Here is a 19,619-nt window from a genome sequence, read left to right on the forward strand (position 1 = left end):
TCCTATGAGCAAGCACTTGGCGACAGTGGGAAAGAAATACTCCCTTTTAACAGGAAGAAACCTCTGGCAGAACCAGACTCAGGGAGGGGCAACAATCTGCCGTGACCGGTTGGGGCTGAGGGTAGAGAGACAGGACAAAAGACACATTGTGAAAGAGAGCCAGAGATTAATAATAACTAATGATTAAATGCAGAGTGGGGTATACACAGAGTGAAAAGAGGTGAATGAAGAAGAAACACTCAGTGCATCATAGGATCCCCCCAGCAGCCTAGGCCTATAGCAGCATAACTAAGGGATGGTTCAGGGTCTTAAAAATAGAGAGGGTGTCTGTCTTTTGAATCCAAACTGGGAGCTGGTTTTACAGAAGAGGGGCCTGAAAGCTGAAGGCTCTGCCTCCCATTCTACTCTTAAGTATTCTAGGAACCACAAGTAAGCCAGCAGTCTGAGAGCAAAGTGCTCTATTGGGGTGATACGGTACTATGAGGTCTTTAAGATAAGATGGGGCCTGATTATTCAAGACCTTGTATGTGAGAAGAAGGATTTTAAATTCAATTCTGGATTTAACAGGGAGCCAATGAAGAGAAGCCAATATGGGAGAAATATGTTCTCTCGTTCTAGTCCCTGTCAGTCCCTACTCTAGCCACTAGCAGAACAAATCAGAGCCGGGCCGGGGGGTGGGGCAAATGACCGGGCCCGTTATACCCAAATAGTAAAGCTCATCATAACATCATTTTACAACATACGCATGCCCGCGTGCCACTCATGTTAGCTTAGTCCGTAAAAATGCTCCACTTAGTTTACAATCTGTTGCCAAGTGACTGATGATGACGTTGGTGGACGGTTGGTGACGAGTTTTACCCACAATACACTTGGAGGAAAATATCGGCGTTCCACTCGAAAATTTGCATGTCATAAAGTTAAATGTAAAAGTGAAAATAAAGACAGTCATGCAGCACAACATTTTATTCAATATTTTACACCTACTACATCACTAAAGTCAGTTGGTCTTGTAAAGTTTTTAGCAACCATGACTCAGTCCTGACTGTGGCAACCTTTAAAACCCCTGTGTAAAACATGAATGATGGGTGATTTAAAGTAGGCTATGACTGTATAACATCATCTGGATACACTCAGGAGCGGGTCCGCCTTCTCCAGCTCTCTACGAATAGAGAGCTGGCTACCTGAAATCTTATCCTGTCTCACATCCGGGCCCCCTCTAGGCCTGGGCTGGGGGCGTGCCGCCCTCCCAGCCCCTACAGAAGCTCCGCCCCTGACTCTAGCTGCAGCATTTTGGAACAGCTGAAGGCTTTTCAGGGAGCTTTTAGGACAGCCTGATAATAATGAATTACAATAGTCCAGCCTAGAAGTAATAAATGCATTATCATGCATGAATTAGCTTTTCAGCATCAGTCTGAGAAAGGATGTTTCTAATTTTAGAAATATTGTGCAAATGCAAAAAAGCAGTCCTACATAGTTGTTTAATATGTACATTGAAGGGCATATCCTTGTCAAAAATGACTCCAAGATTTCTCACAGTGTTACTGGATGCCAAGGTAATGCCTGGCTTTATGGATAGATAAAGCTGGGTGTCATCTGCATAACAATGAAAATGAATGCTAGCACAGAACCCTGTGAAACTCTTGGACTAAATTTTGTGTGCGTGAAATAGACTCCCCACTTACATGCACAAATTGGAATCTATCAGATAGACATGATTCAGACCACCTTTAATAACAATGGTGTGTTCTAATCTCTGTAGTAAAATATTGTGGTCAATTGCAGTGAATGCTGCACTGAGGTCTAATAGAGCATAAAGTCGCTGCAAGTTAAAGTTGAAAGAATACTAGGCTCAACAGAGCTCTGACTCTAAGTCAACCTGGCTACAGTACTGAAAAGAAACCTGGGTGACAAGTGGTAAGAGGTCCTAGCTTTGCAGAGGCTTTTTTGTAAAATGCACTGTACTCATCAGGAAAGCTGTTAGTGAGGTCAAGATTGAGAGCCATTCTCTAGCAGGCTTTATAAAATAAAAAGTCATACCACCTTGTAAGCATTAGAAAAAAATGCAGGAAGAATGCACTTCTGCATTGGCTTCACTTTCCAGACTCGAAACCTTTTATATGGTCTATTCTAAATACATATTCTTATTTACAAGCTGCTTGGGAAAAGGTAAAACCTCTAGAGCAGTGGTTCCTAAAGTGTGTCCTAAAGTGAAGGTACTGCAGGGGGGCCCCAGTAATAACAGAAATTCAATTTGAAATTACTCACAAGTATTGGTTAGAGGAGGGCCCCATGGGATTTTCTGTTTTTTAAGGGGGCCGCAGCACTCTTGACTTTGGGAACCACTGCTCTTAGGTGCAAAAAGAAGCACCAAAAGTTGAGAGAACAGCAGCTCACATCTGAAAACATTTGAATGCACTCTCTGGTAAACTCAACCCCCCAGTGCTGAAAGTTGAATTTAAAATCTGCAGAACTTAATTACAAAAAGTACCTTTAAATGTTTTAGTTTTACATTTCTGCTTCTCTGACATTAATTTCAGAAGATTTGAGAAAGTTAAACTATTGAATTAGTTTTGCATTTACAATCCAGTTTGCAAAGAAAAAGAACTTTCAAATATCTCTTAAACTGTGGTCCATTCTGGTTACAGAGAAGGTTAACAGTTTTAGCTTGAACTAGTAAAATCACAGGGAATAACGACACAAATCAGATGAGGGCAAATGCAGAGATGACAGGTCAGGAGAGGGGAGGTGAGAAAACAGAGCAGAACAGGACGGAGGTGAAAGACAGCAGATAAAGGTGGCAGTGAGACACGGTCTAGAGACAGAGAGTAAACTGCACAGGAGCTAAACAGAGCCGAGATAAGGAGCAGGGCAATGAGCGGGCAGGTAGAATATTTAGGGAGTTTGAGGACGGGAGGCAGGGAGTTTGACTTGAGGGTAAAAAAAAGTCTCATTGAGAGAGAGAGAATAAAAGATGTTGTGGGAAGTGGGATGCATGATTAAAAAGACTGTTCCTGGATTTCCACAAGCACAAATAAAAGAGTTAATGCGTTTTCTTGCAGACACAAGCCTGCAGCATGGATACCGTCTGCCCTTAATAACAGGCATTGCTTTTCATTTCAGCGTTCCCGTCATTTCAGCAGAAGGAGGAGGCCTCTCTCGCTCCCTCATGCATTATAAATACTGAAATACAACTTGTTGAATTGCACTAAGGGGCCCTGTGGCATGTTGATGGACCGCTTTTCAGATACAACTATATCAACAGCATCATCATTATGAGCACCAATGGACAAGCAACCAGCTCTGATTGGATTATTTCCCCTGTCATGTGGGCTGCAGGCCCCTTTCTGAACAACTGAGCTCAACTGGGTTAAGCTAATAGGTTAATCTAATGCTGCTGAAGTCACACACAGATACCCCGAGGCCGGCTGTGTGCCACTCTCTTCATCTCCAGATCACGAAACAATTAGTCTTCGAGCCCACACGGTAGCTGGAGCGTACCAGGAAGTGGCGGCCTTGGGCTGGCCTTCTGATTGGATGCCTCTGGAGATGAGGTGAATGCCAGCTGGCAGTGAGCACAAGCCAGACAGCCAGGCTCAGCCAGGCTCAGTTGCACAGATTTGAGGGACAATACAGCGCTGGCAGAGGCAGCCTGCTCGCTTTCATGTGGGATGTGTGTCTGCGTATGACAGCACGTGTGTTTGTGCTATTTCAGACTTGAGAGTGGCTTACTTTGAGCAGGTCTTTAGGAAAATCTTGGCCATCATTCAGTCCTTCCAGGTTGCCAATGAACTGTGTGCATGACATCCTCTTGCCAATGTTCTGGAAAAAAAAAAAAAAAAAAAATCTAATATTATTTCATGCTAACACACACTCCTCATGCTCTTTATTTAAGACAAACTACCTGCTATTTCAATTAAATATCATTATCATTATAATATCATTGTTTGCGCCCCTTTGACTATGAAAGGTTACATACTAATACATTTAATTAATACATTTCACTGTACATTAATACATTTCACTGTACATTAATTAGTACATTAATTAATACATTTCACTTAATTAATACATTTCACTGGTTAATACATTTCACTGTGCAAATACATTTCACTGTGCATTGTACTGTGTATAACTGTGCATGTGACAAATAAACACTATCTTATCTTATCTATAAAGGTAGGATTTAGAGAGAAGCCGACAATAATGATAATACAAAATGTGTCTGTAGCAAAAAGTATTAAATCACTCATTAACCATCTGAGTTATTGTTTGATGAGGTAGTTCCTAATTTAAATTAAATGGTAACAATTTAAATTAGGGAGGCTATTTTTTCAGTTGCGTTGTCTGTCTGGATAGCTTGATGATGGATTTTGTTGAAAATTGTTGGAGTTGTTGGGAGTGATACAAGGAAAAAGTGATTCCATTTTGATAGTGTAGTATCGGCACATAGAAAATTTGGGGTGGGCGAGATATGCGCTCTACTGAGTGCCCTTCTAGTTCAATTTTAGATACTTTTCAGTCAAAATGTGCCTAATTGTTAGCTGTACATACAGTCTATTCACTGAACTACGGTCAGAAGCTTGCAACCACTCATCATGGACATGAATTTCAGGGTAATTTGGGGCTTTTAATGATTTATCTGAACTGTTCTTTTTCCAGGGTGGAATAATTTTACAGCATACATCTGTAATAACTTTCAAGAACAAGAACTTGGTGCACAAGTTTTTGGTCAAATGTCCCATAACAAGTTACACCTTGATCAGATAGTTTTGGTAAACATCAGCAAGCTTTTGGCATAACTCTGGCTGGATATTTAATCACTCTTCATGGCAGAACTGGTAGATTTCATTTAAATTTGTTGTTTTCCTGGCACAGACCTATCGTTTAAGCATACTCCACAAAATAGGGTTGAGGTCAGAGCTTTGGGAAGTCCATTACAGAAGCTAAATATTAGCCTGCTTTATTCATGCCGAAACCAGTTTGGATGTATGTTTGGGATCATTGTCCTGTTGGAACACCCAGTTCTGTCCAAGTTTTAACCATCTAGCTACTGATTTGAGATGAAGTTGAAGAATATGGAGGTAGTCCTCCTCCTCCTCCATCCATTCCATCTCTTTGCTCTGTACCAGTACCACTGGTAGCAAAACAGCCCCAGTGCATGATGCTACCACCACTATGCCACCACAGTTGGTTCAGTGTTCATAGGTTACTGTTACTCCTCCAAACGTCCCTCTTATCACTGTGGGCACATAGCTCAGTCTTTGTGTTGTCTCACCATCTAACATTTCTCCACAAGACATTTGGCTCATTCGTGTGGGGAGCTGCAAATTTCAGTCAAGCTTGAAGGTGTTGATTTCAGCGTTCCAGCAGTTTCCAGTTTATGGCAGGATTGAGCTTTGGTTGTTCCTGGGCTGTTCCTGAACATCCTAACCAGTTTCCTCTCATCTGAGAGTGACAGTTTGGGTCTTCTTACAGACACAAAGTGGTGATGAAGCCGAATAACCTGTACAAGCAGTTGTTTGAACTGATGATCCTGGAACCTCTAGGTTTTTAGAAATGTCTCAAAGAGACCTTCCCAACTTCTGCAAATCTACAGTTCTCCTTCTTAGAGCTTCTATGAGTTCTTGGACTTTCCCATTGTTCTGAGTATTGGTCAGTCAATGAGTGCTGTCAAACAAATGATCATGATCTCTTACCAGAAGTTTGCAGGCTTTGTCAAGTTTAAAGCCATTGTAGAACCTTCACAGTCACTTATTAAAAGATTCTACATATACTGTTGAGCCTGTGTGGATCAGAGAAATCCAAAACAAATTCAAACTTGTGCACCGAGTTCTTGTTTGTTAAAGTCATTACAGATGTATGCTGTACAATCATTCCACCCTGGAAACAGTTCAAAGAAATCATTAAAAACTTACAAACTTTGTATTGCTTACAAATCCCAGAGGTTTTTTTGTTGTTGTTGTTGTTTTTAGCTAAATAAATACTTTTATGGGAAATGCAGTGATCAAATATATAAAAGAAAAATACGTTTGGATTTATGTTTGTAGAGTTAATAGTTTTTATGTCCCACCCATAGGCTGCTAATAGAAAGGTCCCATTTTTGAAGCCTCGGGCTTGTCTTAGATTTTTGAAGTCAGATGTTGTGGAAATTTTTCCTTATTTCTGACTCTACCTTGAAAATTAACCTAATAAATTAAACTTAACTTAGAATTAGTATTATTAGTTTTAGAAACTCCTTAGAAAAATAAGTTTTAAGGAATCCACTGTCATAAAACTGTTAACTTTAATAAATATATGAATTTTATGAATAATTATAACTCTAGAGGTGACTCATAAAGTACTGTTTTATTATTTGTACTGAATTTGAGGCCATGTACCAGCAATAATATGACTAATTATCCAATTATATCCAAATAAATTAATTAGTTAATTAGTTAATCACCTGCCATTAAATTGTTATAATTAAATTCAATTTTATTTATATAGCACCAAATCACAACAGTCACCTCAAGGTGCTTTATATTGTTAGGTAAAGACCCTACAATAATTAAATTATAGTTAATATTAAGTCAACATTAAACGGTATCATTAAAGCATCCTTAGTGAACAAATAACCAGCCTTCCAATCAGGACTTTATCCAATCATAACGATGCATTTTAGGAACAATCTGTTAAAAACATGTCGAGACTTTGCTGACTTCCTGTAAGAACCGATCCCTTTACCTCAGCAGCCACTTTAATGAATCATTCATCCACTGAGCTGCACTATCACAGAGAAGAGCCACCAGTGGCCCAGATTTGCAAAGGAAGGCTCTGACTATAAAAGCAGCAGATTAATGATGGAGAAAGAAGCTCAGCAGGCAGACCTGCAGACCCCGATGAGATGGTGATCAGACTGAGTTAATCCAAAGGGCCTGTGAGGAGAGCGCAGCTCTTAAATATCTCTCTTTCTTTCTTTGTGCCTGAGTGAGCATCTACAGTTTCACCTTCCCTGAAACAAACTCGAGCATTATGCTTACCTGACCGTGCAGATCAGTGTTGAGCAGCATCAGGGCACAGGTGAGAGTGTGAACTGCATCTAGAGGATGAAAACACTGTGTTAGCTTTCTCTGCACAATGACTCATCCTCGATTACAAGTGCATACCTTTAATGTGGTTCTTAAGTGAATCATACTACTGTCATATATACTGCTGCTTTTTACTCACCTAGTACTGCAGTCATTACACAAAACAGCTACTACAGGTACAATCAGCCCTGCCTACCTATTAAACATTAACTAAATAAATGCATGCTAATTTAACTGTTTTAATCATACACCACGGTGAGAATTAAATGATCATAACTGGCTAAGAAATCTGCTAAATTATCTTAAAGGGACCATGTCATGCCATTGCTGTGCTATAAGCACTTTAGTTTGTTTGTGGAGTCCACTAGACTAGCTCTGCATGATCCACAACTGGAAACATGCTTATTTATCGACGCTATGAATATATAAATCCATAGAAAGTTTTTTAAAAAAATGTATAATACATACTTATAAGTAAGTCCATACCAGCACTCACCCTCTGATGGTATGATGTTTGGGTTGCAGTCCAAGTAGCGCCTGGAAAAGTGTGAAAGCACCCTCTCTCTCTCCTGCGTCTCCCCCATCAGCGCAAACTGCCTGAGGAAAGTCCTGCAGCACAAACACAAAGCCAGCAGATGGTTGCGAAATACCAAACTGGTTACAGAAGAAGCTGAGAGGAAAAAAGATGCAGTGTTACAATTAAATTTACTCTTTTTTCATGCGTATGCTGGACTTCTAGTCTGAGCCTTTCCATGAACACCCTCAAAATACAGAGAAACACAAACACGCCGTTCAACACCAGCGTCATTCCTGTTTTAGGTGTTTCTGCCAGCATGGAGTAAAATAAGATTAAATATAGCTCCCATTTCTATATTTTAAATGTTTTCCTTAAACCATGATCAGCTCATGTGACCATTAATTTACGTGACACTTTATAAATATAGATGCTGCGTAAATGCTATAAAAAACAAGATAACCCTAAACAGCTAACTCTAACCGTAAGAAAGCTAACCCTAACCCCACATAAATGCCTCTCTCTTTACTGGAAATGTAAAATAAAGGAAACATTTTCTAAACAGCATGATATGTGTCTATAGTTGTCACACTGCACCATATCACCAAAGTGTATTTCTACATGAAAATGTGTAACTGTCCCTTTAATAAGTGGCTTTGAGAGCTGGAAAAAAAGACAAATTCAAATGCTGCTGAGTGTGGATTTGGTCTTTTGGAACACGTCGACCCTGAAAACCATCTCTAACAAGAATGATATGACTGTGAGTTTATTTTGCATTTTCCTCCCCACTGTTCCTTTGTTACTTCCTGTTTTACTTTGTTAGTGTGTGTCTGTTGTGCCTTGTCTCTGCCTTTACTTCCTGTTTGTTTTTACCCTGATAACCCTCACTTGCCCCTCATTTTTCTTACCAAATGACCCTGTGTGTGTATGAATAGTGCTGTTTCCCTGTGTGTTAATCTGCCCCTGTGTGTTCCCTGTTGGATTTGGTGCCTTCTGCCCGTGGATGCTTCATTCAATTTTGTCTCAGCCACAATAAAAAGCTGCTTTTTAACTTGCTTAGCCTGTACTTGAGTTTGCATTTGGGTCCTAATCCTGTAGATTTGCTAAATTTGTACATACGTTTTTGGAAATTACAGCTTATATTTTAAGTTATAAAAATAGTTTATTAAACTATTGTGGTTTTCACAGTAAAAAAAAAATCAAACTTTTTATGATTTTGTGGTTTTTTTGTGTGTGATTGTAGGTCCAATGAGTTAACACAGTATGATAAATGAAACTTAATGAAATTGTCACGTGTGAGGTTGTGCTGAAAAAAATCATACCAAACAAGGCAAGATGAACAGTTTTTAAGGTGAATATGAAAATAAAATCAAAAGTTCAGTTCTGATCATGTGAATGATCTTTTATAGCTGGTGGAGTTATTCTTTATGCTGTTAAATGCAAAGTTATGTCTGTCTTCAAGGGGAAATCCAAATATTTGCGATCCATAATCACATAAAATATGTCTTTTTTAGATTAAACAACTCAATATGTAAAACATTTAAATTGCACAGTAATAATACTGCTTTTACAGGTTGTTGTTCAGTTTATGCCTAGAATCAATAAATCTGATTCATAAAAATAATAAATATGAACCTCTTTAACAGAATCAACCAAATATATTAAATATTCAAACTATTCAGTCTTTAAATGCAATGCCAAAGCTGCCCTCTAGAGAGCAGTGTTTACCAGAGAAGGGCAACCACCAAAGCCTAACAAAGACACCAAATGTCACAGATTTCACTCTAATTTGGGTGATCACCACACAGAGAAGAGGCCTGCACCAATAATCAATTGTGGCCATTTTGCTGACATACATGTAATATTTTGCGATTATCTGGCATTGAGTTAAGTGTGTCTGTCAGGGTACTGAGCTGGTTTAACTGCTTTCTTACCGTAATGCCTGGTCCAGAGTGAGGCCTGTGAAACTGAAGAAACTCAGATACTCTTCTGCAACCATGCGGCTGAAGTCATTACTGCAAACAGTGGTAACAAAGTACAAGCAGGTTATAAGGAGAGAAAGAAGCAAATAAACTAAAGTGATTATAAAACCACAGAGTGTTGGTCAAACACTCAGTGAATGGGCTCAGTTTGGGCTGTCAGTCAGTCAGTGTGCATTGGCACCGTTAGATTGAGTTGCAGACCGGACGCCAAAAACACAGAGAAGGAAAAGGCAGGAGATTCCCAGGGTGCAGCTGTCAGAAAATAAGGAAACCCTTTAATCCCAAATTCTTTCTCATCAGCACGAGCAAAGCAGCTGACAGTGACGGGCTGATCGAGCAGCACCGGAGGAATGCAGATCTGCTGCAACACGGCGCTTTTTACAGGGAAGCAGAGCAAATGTACAGGAAACTGAATTTACATGGGCCACAGTTTAATGGCTTTCATTAAATAAAAATAAGATCCAGCATGAATAGCAGAGTGCCACATCACAGCATCTTATTGGTATATTTTATCATGTGGCCATGGTACTAGTAAAAATACATGTTTTAGCAACAGAAGCTGATTTTGTTAAATCATTATTGATCATTCATGATCCATAGTTGCTGCTTGGTGGGTTGCATGAAACTATATTAATGAAAGTAGATTGGATTGATTGAAATACTGATCATCTGATCAGCATTTCTAAAATCAGAAGCATCCTGTCTCAGAGTGATGCTGAAAAACGAGTTCATGCATTTGTTACTTCTAGGCTGGACTATTGTAACTCCATATTTTCAGGCTGCTCCAACAGCTCCCTGAAAAGCCTTCAGCTGAGCCAAAATGCTGCAGTCGAATCACTAACAGAGACTTTCCCCAATCACAGCACAGCAGCTTACTTCTTGCTGAGGTGGCGCGCCACATCGGACTTCCTGAAGCCGTCCAAGTTGAAGAGTCGTTTAGCCAGGCGTTTGGCCGCTGCCACGTCAGCACGATGGCTGCCGTTGGTGAGCGTGTCGCTGCTGCCCAGGCCCAGCCGGTCGCTGAGGTCCTGGTCCAGCTCAGAGTCTGTCGCCAGGCACGCCTTCTCCCTACTGAGAGGTAAGACGGGGGGGTTGAAGACAAGGCAGAAGGAGTGATTAAAATCAGGTGCTGAGAAAAGACAGAAAGAGAGGAAATAAAGCACATTATGGTTAACAGACATGCTGAATAATTCAAAGGAACAGTGCAAAAAAATGATAAAGTAGGAACAAAGAATGACACTGATATAATAAAGCCAATTTAATTTAATGATATGAAAATCTGCTGTGTGCTTAAATCAGTGGTCCAAGGTTTGATGTAGTGAAGTGAAGAATACTCGAGCACACAGTGAGGCTGATCAGAGGAAAGCAGCTCAAAAATGTGAAAATCTGTTAAATGAAATAAGATTAAAGACATGTGATGAACCCTGAATGAACTGAGTGTTTACTCAGCTGATAAAAATATAGCATCATGTCCATCAGAGCATGCACAAATCTTTATATTCAAACATAGCATGCTGTATGATTATACAGTTTATTAACTGCATTCAGAATCTCCTCTCTGCCAGCAGCTTTCTCGCTTTCGTTATCACATTCTAATTAAGCTCCTTCAAAGCATTAGCCAGTTCAGAAGTGTGAAACTTATTACATCTGAATTATTCCTGTGATAATAATTTAAGCATGTTATGTCACGCTGAGCTAAAAGAGAACTACTTTTCCATCTTGTGCTGAAAGCAGGGATGACAGAGACGAGGTCTCTAAGTTCGTTTGCTGAAATCTCAACACGGTGCTGGCTTTTTGTCTCTGCCATCGAGAGCGGCCACGCGGCCATTCTGGTCACGCCAGCCGGCCGGAGAAGACAATGACAGTCCAGCAGCCTGGAGCTGTGATCCAAAAAGCAAGAATGGAAGAAAAAAAAAAACACTTCCTGAATAAGCCAAGCTCTCACTTGGATTTCTCAGCACGAGGAACAAGCCAAGAAAACCCACAGGCTTCTCTTCCCTCATTCGCACATCCTCATACTGTACACGAGCCGGGCACCACAGCAAACATTAAAACAGAAAGCCATGAGAGGTCAGAGGTCGGCAAGACAAAGAGTCAGCACATGTTTGTCAGGTAAAACGTTGACGGAGTTCCCCTCTGAGGCATTAGCATGCTAATAAACACAGTACAGTTGTACTGGTGATTATTAATATAACAAACTGTCACTCTGACCACAGTGAAAGGATCACTGTGTGTGAGCAGGGAAGGCCTTTCCTATGTGTGTTGTGTTTAACTTTTTTTAAATAAAGTATATCTTATTCTGTATTAAGCAGATTCTTCAGCATTTAATAGTTGCTGAGAAATGTGAGAGAAAGAGTGCGAGTCCACATCATCACGGGAATGTGGAAAACAAACCTTTAAAGGAAGTGAATGTTTTCTTAACCCGATTGATTTTATTTCCTAAATCTAGTTCTAAAGCCTAACTCTAACCAGGCAGCCTGTTTTTAATTAATAACACCTTTTAAAAAAAAAATACAAATGAAGCGTAAAACTCTGCAGGGTGCATAACTCAAACATGGATCTCTGGTGCTCACCATCAAGACTCAGAACATAAGAGGTCAGAAACATGATCAATAGATTTGTGAGACTCCGCTGAATAAAATATGGTGGAAACCATCATCTCAGAGCTAAAGTCAAACTGTTTTAAATGTTTCATTTTGCATCTGTTAACCATAAATGTTGTCACCAATACTTCAAGCAGATACTGTGATGTGGCCTGCTGCTCATGCCAGAGGAAAATAATATCAGTTCAACAGCTGTTAAGACAATTTATTAAAACCTGCTGGCAGCTTTAGATACAAGGTTAGGGGGGGTCAGCAACATCACCGGGATTCATGATCCGAGACCATAAACATTCCAGAACATGCTGACATATTTTGATGTTTTAAAGGATGAATGTGAATGATGACCTGCTGGTGGCGCTAAGCTTCACACTCCAAGGAACCATAGAAGAATAACCAAAATAATAAAAAAACAACCTACAGGAAACAACTTTCACCTGCTGAGCAACATTTTGTGAAACTGTGTAACTGTGTTGGATTTATCATCTGCAACTATGAGTGTCTACAAAAGTCATTCTGTTAGGCAGATGTGGGGATATTTTAAAGAGTAATTGTGTGCTACAGCTGCCATCATTAGACTAGAGGAAACATGCAAGGGTAACCAAAGCATGATGGACATCCAAACCACATTTTCATGTAACAACCTCTCCAGCAGCCACCAACATATTTGCACAAATGTGATATTTAAATGTTTGTATATCCAAAACAGACAGGTGAGACAGGTTCCTGGGTGGAGACCTACCTGTGGCAGGACCGCCTATTTGCTAAATACCTCTCCTCCCCGACTGCAGACGAGCCCTGACAGCAGAAGACAGCTGGTGTCCTCATTGCTGTCCCATGGCCCGCCCCTCTCCTTTGACTGCTCATCCGACTGAACCTTGTCCTCCCCCTCTCCTCGTACCCTGAACGCATCACTGTCTGCTTGGCGGGCCTAACACAGGAGAACACCTGCACTCTCTCCCAGGAGGCCGGCAGGCTTTGACGTTCCTCTCCCTGGTTTCGAGTCTGACTGAGACTTCATGGGTGCCTCTTTCCTTTCCCTCCACTTTCTCACTCTCCCTCTGTGTTTGCTGTCATTTGATCTTCTCAGCAAGGCTCCACGCCCCCCCCCCCCCCACTAAAGTAAAAGAGCTGTTTGTCCTGCAGTGCCTCTTGGTCTCTATCTTTTCCCCTCTGAGTCTGTTTGCTGTTGTTTCCCTTCCCTCTTTTCACTCCTCCCTCTCTCTTTCTCCCTCCCTGTTCCACTGTATAAACTCTCACTGTCCCCCGCTGACCTTGGATTCAAAGCATGGCATGAGACTTGGCTTGGCTATTCCCTAAAAATCACCCTCCTGCATTCATTGCTCTCTCCCTCTCTCTACATGCATCTCCAATTACACACACTTGGCGTGTCCATCCTTTGAGTGTTGTGCAAATTGTAAGTCCACCTTGTTTGTGATGTAAGCTTTTCACACACCTACACAGAACACCCAAATATATGAAGTGTCGGGTTTAAGCTCGATATCTGCTGGTTGTGTGCGCCTGAACCGTTTCCTTTGCTGCCCCGGGGAAAGAAGAGGTGGCCCTTTGTCTACATCTGAGGCCATTGTGGAGTCTGTTTACAGCTTCACTTCATCTGGGCCTGCAGGAGTGATTATAATTATAAGATTAAAGCAGCACTGTAGCTTAGGCTCTGCCACCTGTTAGCATTGTCTCATCAAGAGCCAGCACAATACCGAGAGGGCCTGAGAGAATTCCCAGTGTCAGCCTGCGTTTTAACGGTGTCCACGCATAATTGAGCCCCCTCTCAGTCCACTGAGCAGCTCGACACAATGAGCCACTGTCTAATGGTGCAGAGCATCTGAAAAGGGTGATGTGAGGGAAGGAAGAAAAGGAGGAGGAGGAGGGGAGTGAAATTCCAACTTTTATCAAAGTATGGACAAGCCTTCAGGGATATTTGCCTGGCCGTCTCGCTTCTGGATTCCACAGCGTCTGACTGGTAAAAGTGTGATAAGATCAGCACTTGCAAATATTTACCTTCACTGCTTAGATCATCAGGAGTCTGACAAAACCTGAAAATAAGCTGAAATGTTTACAAAATGAAACAAAATGAAGCTGCTTTGTTTTCATTGACCAGGAATCAGCTGAAACTTGAGACTGGATTCCTTTCTTGGACACACAAACACACAAAAACACACACTGCGCTCCGGCTGCAAGTTACCCACCTGCAGCAGATTACACTCACCCTCGGCAAACAGCGCTTGGCTGTGTGACTGCTGTCCTCTTGTGCCATCTAGTGGTGACAGTAACAGCAGTGCAGTCACTCCACCTCTGCAGTGCTGTCACACTAAGTTAAGGTGACATTCACAAAGCAGTCACACATAAACAAAGCAGTAGACACTGAGAAGCAGAAGTCACATGTATTGCTGTGTGATGGGCAGGCCTGTGTGCATTTAGACAAAGGGTTTCTGCACTGCAGGTGGGAGTCTGTAGAGAGTCAAAATTAAGTCTTTGGGACAGTCAAGGTGAGTCTCTCACTACTGCAGCAGCCATCTGCTGTGCATCACACATCCGAGCCTGCACTACACACACACACAAACCCCAAAAAAGGTGCATGTGCATGCACAAACACACACACCGCCAGATGGATCCATATACACGCCTGGCAGACAGCAGAGGGACCACAGGCGGCCTTCTAACGACCTTCACTTTAAGCTACTCGACTCCAGAATAGCACTGCAGCACTGCTCAGGAGACGGAAAGAGGCAGAGACGCTCAGACCTCAGAGAGGAGACCATCAGAACTGGATAAGGACTGAATTTACCTCAGAAACTCTAATTTGTAACTTTCAGAGAGAAAAGGCTGACTTTATCTCGACTTTGGGTCATTCTGCTCTATTGTTTTTCCACGTCCAGCCTCATGGGTTGATTGGCTAGCACTCGAAAGCTTCACCCTGCTGTTGTTGTATTATTATTATATTTGGTAATGGGGGCTCATCTGGGTTTTGGACCCAGGAGAATCATAACCCTACAACAACATGATTATTTTACTTCTAACTAAAACACTGAACATAACAATGGACACAACAGCACGCCAAACCTTTACACCAACATCTCAGAGTGAGAGAACTCAAGGGCTGGTTTGCATGTGATCTGTGATTTGCAGCTCTGATCCAGCACAAGTGCCCACTAACCTGCTGATCAGCTCGGAGATGGAAACAGGTGCAATAAAACATAATGTAGGAATATCATGGAATATTGTGGGCATGGCAGAAGGATCAGGCAGGTGTGTAAATGACACTGAATGATTGTATCCTCAAAAATCTAAACTCCTCTATTTTGATCTGCTACTGGAAAATGAGCTTGTATTACTCATTCTCTCCATCAGTACTGTTTGTGCTCAGTTTGATTCAACACACTGTTTGGATCCCTCCATCAGCTGCTACACAGGTCAAAACTGTAGCTGTGCTGAATGGCTATGGGTAATACTGGATGATCCCAACCACCCTCTGCACCACCTACTGGACAGGCTCCTCATGCTTTTTTATTTTATCTTTTATTAAGCTCCCTTTGTGTGTGTTTTTTTTTAATTTCTTTATTTATTTTTATACCATTATGAGTTATTTATATTTTTGTCCTGCATTTGTTTACTGAGCTGTGTTGTTTTTCATGTATTGGCTACTGGAACAAACTTTTAGGACAAACAAAGTGTATTTTATCTGATCTTAACATCTTAACATTGCTAGCACCTGGTTGGACCCCAGTTTTCCTTCAGAGCTGCTTTAATTCTTCACAGCACAGATTCAGCAAAGTGCTGGATACATCCCTTAAAAAAACTCCATGACAGCATCACACAGCTGCTGCAGATGTGTCAGCTGTACATCCATGATGTTTCCTGTTCCATCACATCGCAAAGGTGCCCTGCTGCTGTACTGAGATCTGTGGCTGTAGAGGCCATTTGAGTGAACTCATTGTCATTGTTAAAGAAATCAGGTTGAGATGATCTGAGCTCTGACATGATGTGTTATCCTGCTGGAAGCAGCCATCAGAGGATGGTACACTGTGATCATAAAAGGATGGACATGGTCATAAACACTAAGGCAGGCTGTAGAGTTTAAATTATGCTCAGCTGGTACTAAGAAGCCCAAAGTGTGCCATGAAAATCACATGATTTCTGTATCACCAGCAGCCTGAACCACTGATACAAGGCAGGATGGATCCATGCTTCCATGTTATTCAGATCAGATTCTGATCCTACCATCTGAATATCACAACGGAAAGATTCAGACCTTACAATATTTTTCCAGTTTTCTATTGTCCAGTTTTGGTGAGTCTGTGCATATTGTTGCCTCAGTTTCCTGTTCTCAGCTGAGAGCAGAGGTGCCGGGTAAAGTCCTCTGCTGCTGTTGCCCATCAAGGTTGGACATGCTGTGCATTCAGAGATGCTCTTCTGCACACTTTGTAACAGGTGGTTATTCAAGTTCCTGTTGCCTTCCTATCCACTTGAAGCAGTCTGGTCACTCCCGTCTGACCTCTGGCATCAGCTGCTGCTTACAGGATAATTTCTTTTTTTCAGACCCTACAGACGGCTGTGTGGGAAAATCCCAGCAGATCTGCAGTTTCTGAAACACTCAGACGAGCCCATTCTGGTACCAACAACCACACCACGTTCAAAATTACTTAGATCACCATCCTCCCTCATTCTGATGCTCAATTTGAGTTTCAGCAGGTCGTCTTCACCTCGTCTACATGCTTGAATGCACTGAGTTGCTGCTATATGATCGGCATACCTATTACTTAACGGTATACCTAATAAAGTGTCAGGTGAGTGCTGATGAGGAAAGAATACAGTTTGTGTCGTTTGTTGAATGGAAAATTAGTTGTACAAATAAAGTTAAATGAAACAAAATGAGAATAAAGTTTATAGTTGTATTGTTTTTGTTTGTCAGCAGACTGAGCATGAGGAGGTGTTTTTGTAAACTATGCATTTATTATTTATTTTTACTTTATGCACTTGCACCCAGATGATATTCCAGTATCTTATATTTATATTTCTTATCTGTGTTACTGACACATGCTGAAGCTGATATAAGTGTAATTTCCTGTGCTCACATAGTGACAATAAAGGTCTTGAATCTTGAACTTCCAGACTGCACACTGGAAATGTAAATGTCTGACATTAGCTGGTCTTTAAGCTGACAGCTCCCTCTTAAAGAGTCAGTGTGATGCTGACTGTGTAAATGAGCTTTTGAGCTGACTGTGTTGACCTCTAATGAGTGGGCATCATGCATCTCCTGCCTCCTGCACGCTTCATCCCTCGAACAAAACTGAGATTGTCCTTTTGTGTAAACACATCTGAAGTGTGGAATAGCTGGATGTGATTCTTCTGAAATTATCCGGAGATTCAGCTCATGTGTGAAAACAGCTTTTGGCCGTTGGTCCTTCCAAAACCCGGATTAACCTCCGGCTGGAACAGCCTCCCCTGCCTTCTGGTTTCAGGCTTTCTGCCAGATTCTGGCTGCTGCCTGCAGGGACTATGAGATCCAGCACTGATGCTGGGTGATAATGCCGGCCTCATGGGTAGGGTATCTCACAGAAGAAATAACTTTTCTCAAATGCCTCTCTGTAAACAGTTAATGTGGACGTATTTCCTTATATTCTATCATACACACACACTAAAAGGAAAATAAGCTGTTTGCCATTAGAAGGGAAGTTTTTCATGGGCACAACCCACATACCAATACTCTCCTCCTCAGCCCACAAATGCATTTTCCTTACAGGTGTGTTGGCTGTGCATGATGTCATAGAAAGGGGGGTGCCCTTCCCTATATTGTCACCTCAGGAACTGTGAAGAAAGCTGTCTTAAAGGGAGAAAGAAAGAAAGGTAAAACAGCAGGTTTGAAGTGCTGCACCAAAGCCCAGGAAATGTTAAATAAGGCTGCAAAGCTGCTCTAGTCAAGTCCAAGAGTAAAATGTGGAGCTGGAAAGGAGCATTTACTGATATATTAACTCTGTTTCCACTCAGGTTTAAGGCACACATTGTACAGTTGGATCATAAGTGGACACTGGAGACACATTCCTGTTTACAGCTGTGTGTCCAAGAAGTCTCTTTGTGATCAGATTTCACCTTTTCATTATCACCTCAGAAAGGAGATCCATGCGCTGTGTGACTGCATGGATGTAAAGTGCATGTATATTTATTATGCTGTTTAGATCTAGTGAGGAGGCAGCAGCTTATTGTGAGGCTGTGTTTACTGTTGTTTGGTGGTATTTTCTCCCTTTTGTTTGGGTGAATTAAACACTTTTTGCACCTCCTCCTCCTGCCTCAGATTTCTGTTCACGCATGATGTCTGTGACTGAACCGAAAAAGCTGTAATCAGTGAAGTAAAATTTACCAGCACCACATGACCGGCCATCTCACCTGGGTAATGAGAAGGAGGGGTTGCTATACCAGCTGCTCCCCAGGTGTGTACACTCTTGGCCTCTGGGCGGCGTACCATCTGACCCGCTGCTCAGCCTCTCACTGGAGGGAGCTCGGGTGGCGTCCGAGTCCCCCGTCACTGTAAAGATGGAATCAGACAGACTGGGCCTCTCATCATGTGCCAGCGGGGCGAAGCTGAGCTGGACGATCTGCCTGGCGCTCTGGCACACCGGTCCGTGGATGGCGGGGGTTAGTGTGGGGAGGTCAAAGGTCAGGACGGTTTGGGTGCTCGAGGTGAGCAGCTCCTCACTGTCCAGGCTGTTGTACGATGTCCCTTTGGCTCGGTGCGACTCCATGATGCTCTCAAAGTGGCGGCTGAAGGTGTCCTCTGTGGCGCAGCGGGGGCCAGAAACCAAGATGGGGGATTTCAAGGCTGGGTGATGGTTGTCGAAAAAGGTTTCAACTGGTCTGAACAGACAAAAAAACAAAATAAAGAAAAAGAAATTTTTCATTAAGACTTTTTTTTGCCAGGATGAAATTTACTGAACTTAATCTGCAAAGTTCAAACTGCCTGTTTACGACCAACTTGAAAAATAGGTTAGGAGTGAGATCCAAATTCAGATCAAAATCTGGGTCGGGGGAAATTCCTGCATCACAAGACGCAGGATTTTCTCTCATTTACAGTCTCATGCATGACGTTGATTCACCTCTTCAGGAGGTGTCCAAACACCTCAGGCTCCTCCTCTGCTGCATGCTGCTGCTTCCTGTTGTCTCCCTGCATCCTCACACTGGCCCAGCTGACCATTTCTTCCTCTTCTTCGTCTTCCTCCTCATCTTCCTCCCCTTCTTCCTCCTCTCCCGCTCTTCCTTCCCCTACCTCCGCCTCCCCATCTGTCCTCCCATAAGCCAGCCCCCCCAGAGGGCTGCTGCCCGTCCCTGAGGTGCCCTGCACACTGCGGTTACTCCCAAATGCAGAGTCAGCATCTTCCTGCTCAGCCAGCAGGACCTCGTCTATGTCCGTCTCGCGGTAGCAACGTAGTGGGACAGCGTCCAGGTC

General features: G+C 42.2%; 1 protein-coding gene across 1 annotated transcript in view; it reads right to left on the reverse strand.

The window, feature by feature from the left end:
* Positions 1–18,795, reverse strand: part of LOC115798443 (PH and SEC7 domain-containing protein 1-like) — a gene marked incomplete at its 5' end in the record, with an annotated part of 62,033 nt that extends 43,238 nt beyond the window's left edge. Inside the window, 6 exons of the mRNA XM_030755288.1 lie at positions 3,730–3,819; positions 7,020–7,078; positions 7,564–7,676; positions 9,516–9,596; positions 10,440–10,634; positions 18,563–18,795. Of these exons, the coding sequence (XP_030611148.1) occupies positions 3,730–3,819; positions 7,020–7,078; positions 7,564–7,676; positions 9,516–9,596; positions 10,440–10,634; positions 18,563–18,795 (771 nt within the window). The remainder of the gene's footprint in view (positions 1–3,729; positions 3,820–7,019; positions 7,079–7,563; positions 7,677–9,515; positions 9,597–10,439; positions 10,635–18,562) is intronic.
* Between the last annotated feature and the right edge of the window lie 824 nt (positions 18,796–19,619).

This window comes from Archocentrus centrarchus, chromosome 19, assembly GCF_007364275.1.
Source record: "Archocentrus centrarchus isolate MPI-CPG fArcCen1 chromosome 19, fArcCen1, whole genome shotgun sequence".
Lineage (NCBI taxonomy): Eukaryota > Metazoa > Chordata > Actinopteri > Cichliformes > Cichlidae > Archocentrus > Archocentrus centrarchus.